The following is a 4,489-nucleotide window of genomic DNA, read 5'->3' as shown; positions in this document are numbered from 1 at the left end:
TTGAATGATTCTGTGTTAGGGATGTTGTAGAAGGAAGTGGGCTACAGCAGAGCCTGAGAAGCAGGAATCAGATCCTGAGACAGTGAGATATCTCAGTTCTATGGGACAAGGCTCTGTTCTCCCTCATGGGCAGATTCTAGCTTCAGGTTTCTATTTGTTTGTTTTGTGTGTTTAACTTGAAGACAAATGGAAGCCAAGAAACTAGAAAGGGGCCTCTGGTAACAGGAGCATAGTAAGGGGAAGACAACAGTAGATTAGAGGCGAAATGAAAGCAGAGAGCTGAAATTTGGGGAGCATCAAAGCTTAAGCAGGAAGGGGTACAGGAGTATGGGGGAAATGGGAGGTGAGAGAGAAGTCACCTACAAGAAGGAGACATGAATCACTGTTAGGAAGCCTACAATCTCACAGCCCAATTAAACACTGTAGGGTCAGTAGAATATATGTGAAATAAAAGACGGGCGGGAATGCTAGAGGTTGAAGGAGTAAACTGGGATGGGGATGGTGGAAAGGGAGGGTGGGAGGCGGGAACTGAGGACCTGGGGCAGACCAGAGTAAGGATACTACGTAAGGAGTGGCCATGGAATAGCAACAGTGCTATGATCTCAGAGCTTGTAAGAAACAGAATCCCAGCACTCGGGAGGCAGAGGCAGGTGGATCTCTGTGAGTTCGAGGCCAGCCTGGTCTATAAGAGCTAGTTTCAGAACAGAGTCTAAAGCTATAGAGAAACCCTGTCTTGAAAAACCAAAATAAATAAATAAATAAATGGATGAATGAATGAATAAATAAACAAATAAATAAATAAGAAACACAGAATCTCAGACTAACCCATTGAGGATGTGCAGGTTTTTTTTTTTTTTTTTTTTTTTNGTCCGGTGCTCCATTGTGGGTCTCTGTCTCTGTCTCCTTTCATCGCCTGATGAAGGTTAATATTCAGGAGGAAGCCTATATGATTTTCTTTGGGTTCTCCTTCTTATTTAGCTTCTCTAAGAACCCGAATTATAGGCTTAATGTCCTTTATTTATGAAACAGCCTCTCTTCCCAGCAGTTATTAAATGCCAATAGTTCCTCAGCTAGGAGTGAGACTCTGGGCCACCTCTCCCCATCTCTATCCTGGTATTTTGTCTGGCTTGAGCTTCTGCAGGCCTTGTATGTGCTATCACAATCTTGGTAAGTTTATATGTGCATCTGCCCTGTTCCGTCCAGATAAAACTGTTTTTGAGCCCATCTACCACCTCTGGCTCTTATCATCTTTGCGCCCATCTTCTGCAATGACCCCTGAGCCTTGAGTGGATAGGTGTAAGGTAGAAATCCTATTTAAGGATAAGGATTCATAAGTCTTATTCTCTGCATGTTGACCTGTTGTGAGTTTCTGTGTTGTTATCTACTACAAGAAGCTTCTTTGATGGGAGTAGAGATTCTCTGATCCATTCATTAAGAGTCATTTTGATGCTATGTCCACTTAGCAGAAAAAAAGTAGTACGTTTTCCCTTAGAGCCCATTACCTATCCAACTACATGTTCTTGGCCTCATCCCCAGTGCTAGGTATGTGCTCCCTCTCATGTAGCAGGTATTAAATCTAATCAGAAAGTGGCTGGCTACTCCCATAACATTCTTGCTACTGTTGCACCAGTTGGCATATCTTGCCAGGAAGGTCATTATTGTAGCTCACAGTTGTATACATTTAGGACATGGCTGCTCCAACATATGGTAGAGGGAAAGGTTTCTTTGTTTGGTTTTATTTATTTTTTGCTTTTTGAGACAGGGTTCTTCTCTGTGTAGCTCTGGCTGTGCTGGAACTCACTCTGTAGACCAGGCTGGTCTCGAACTCAGAACTCAGAGATCCATCTGCCTCCCAGGTGCTAGGATTAAAGGCATGTACCACCACTGTCCAGCTTGAAGGGAATATTTTCTTTTAAATACCAAGGAGAGTAAAGCCAGGGGCATCTGGAAGAGTCCAGAGCAGAGTGATGAAACAGACTGAACAAGGCCAGCAAACTGGCCATGGCCATGGCTATCCACTAGAGAGGGAAGAATATCAGGGATAGGTAATAGAGACAACATAGTGAGACAAAAATAGCAAGGAGAACAGGGTTATAAGGAGAGTGAGTAGCTGGGGGCATGGAAGCCTGTGAACTGCAGGGAGTTTAGGGTAGGGGACAGGTGCGAAGGGCTAGGATGCTAGCACGGACTTTGAAATGTGTAACAGGTACTTGTGATACTAGGGGGCCCTGGTGGACAGCATGGGCTTTGATAAGCAGATAACTGCCACAGGTAGCAGTTTTTCTCACTTTTTCTCACTTTTATTTATGACAGATTTCCCCTGATCTCTTCTGGTCAAAAATTTATGACAGATTTCCCCCGAACTCTTCTGATCAAAAATTCTTGGAGACAATTCCATCAGCTTTAGCCAATCGGAGAATAGAATCATCTGACTCGCCCATCCTGCGAATGGCGCCGCAGATAGCGTAGGTTTTAAACTGGCCATTAAACCGACCTGTGACCCTGTCAACCTCGGCCACGTTCATCTGGATGGACGCGTGGTCTTTGGCACCAATGATGCGGTTGCTCGCGGAGCATTTCCGCGGCACGTACAGGTCCACGAACTCGCCGGCGTCGTTCTGCATGTCGAGGTCCTGCCTGCTCGCTAGGCCGCGGGAGCGCAGAAAGGCGAGGATGTGCAGTTTTATAACATGGTCAGTAATTCTCCATGTACTTAGCTCGAGAAGCAGGACTTAAAGGCCTGATTTTGGCCATTTTCTCTAATGCTTTTAAACTCTAATTTTACCCCATATCTTGGTTTTGGATGCTCTCATCCAAATCTTCAAATAAGCATTCTAAGGGGGAAAAAAAAACCTGTTTGTTTGACCATGGAATCTTTGTACATGTCTCCATTTTAAAGAAGCCTTTGATCATCTATGGTATTTTAATGGGGCAATGTATCTGTATTAGTTACTTTTCTGCAACTTGATTAAAAACAACATAACCAAGAGCCATTTACAGAAAAAAATAATTTGTTTTGGCTTATTGTTCTAGGGGGAGATAGGTATGGTAGCAGGTGGCAGAAGAAGGAAAGTGAGGGATCACTTTTTAGGTAAATGCAGGAAGCAGGGCAAGGTCACAAACCCGGAAGCCAGAGACCAAGCATTCAAATGGGGGTATTTCTCACTCCTTTCCATCCAGAGAAAACTCGATTTCCTCTGAAACTCTCCTTTCTTCTCCATCTCAATGAAAAGTCTGCAGCAACCTGAATTAAAGTTGTTGCTGTTACCGGTTTTTTTTCCTCTGAAATTGACCTTCCCACGATAAAGCAAGCATATGATCTTTATTGTTTCTGTCTTTAAATGTCCTCAGTATTTCTGTTACTTAACAAACAACATCGGACTGGTAGTTAGATTAAGCAGATGATTGATAGAAATACAAGGCAGCTACACACACACACACACACACACACACACACACACTCTTTCAGGTAATTCCCCTGGAACTATGAGGTATACATATCATATATAACTACATGTTTTATATATAAACTCTCTATATATACATATACATTTGTATGTTTGTATGTATATATGTCTCTCTCTACATATATCAAGACCACATTTCCCAACTTAGTTGTTCTAAAATGGGAACAAAGAATAATTTTCTAATATTCTTCCAACTTCCTCAGTAATCCCATTACAATCACAGTTGTAAACTGCTTCACCTCAATATTTTTCTTGGAATGGAGTTAAAGGAGCTTGAACTCAGTTAATGGAGATTGTCTGAAGTCGGCCATGTGAACAGTAGAGGCAGGAGGGAGGTCTGCCAGCTCTCAATCACCTGCTCATTTTCTGTGGCATGTTGTTTGACAGTGATACTGTCTACTCTCCTGGCTTTACTAGGTGGTTAATTCAACATCAAGAAGAAAAGATACCCAAATATGACCAGCGTGACCTTCTTATATCATCCAATACCCGTGTTAGGTCTCAAACCCAGGACAAGTCTCACTCAGTGTCTGTGACTCCTCCTAGCCCTCCTCAGCTGGTCCTTTACCCTAAACTGCTCCCTCCCAGGGTCCAGGCTTCTGCTTCCCTTTCCCTAGATGGATCCCCATATAACTCAGCCCTTTTGACTGGTCTCCTGACCTGGGCTACTTCTCTTTGTCCATTGCGACTCTCTTGCTCTTCCTCCTTCTCTCTTCTCATGCTCTGGTTTAGTCTTTACAGCCATGTTCGGCCTGGTCTCTTCACTGTTTCTTTGTGTTCTATGATACCACATCTAAGACACTACCCTGTCCAGTGAATTTGGTAATTTCCATAAATCATGAAGGACTAAGACACATGGTTTCTCATCAAAAAGAATATTCAATGATACATGTCTTTACTGTGTGTCTTCTTGTTCCCAATTTTCCCTGTCTGGATGCAACTCATTATCACCAGACTTTACATATCCATCCAGAGATATACTATGCACATAAAAGCATATGACTATACACGAGTATGTATGC

General features: G+C 42.9%; 1 protein-coding gene across 1 annotated transcript; it reads right to left on the bottom strand.

Moving 5' to 3' along the window:
* Positions 1-2,340: 2,340 nt before the first annotated feature.
* On the bottom strand, positions 2,341-2,674 carry LOC126505668 (40S ribosomal protein S21). The gene has a single exon (XM_050148865.1). It carries the CDS (start codon positions 2,622-2,624, stop codon positions 2,373-2,375), a length of 252 nt encoding a protein of 83 aa, XP_050004822.1. The 5' UTR covers positions 2,625-2,674; the 3' UTR covers positions 2,341-2,372.
* Between the last annotated feature and the right edge of the window lie 1,815 nt (positions 2,675-4,489).

This window comes from Alexandromys fortis, unplaced genomic scaffold, assembly GCF_014885135.2.
Source record: "Alexandromys fortis isolate MF-2015 unplaced genomic scaffold, M_Fortis_MF-2015_v1.1 scaffold_4, whole genome shotgun sequence".
Taxonomy (NCBI): domain Eukaryota; kingdom Metazoa; phylum Chordata; class Mammalia; order Rodentia; family Cricetidae; genus Alexandromys; species Alexandromys fortis.
This window is presented reverse-complemented; position numbering and strand designations above follow the sequence as displayed.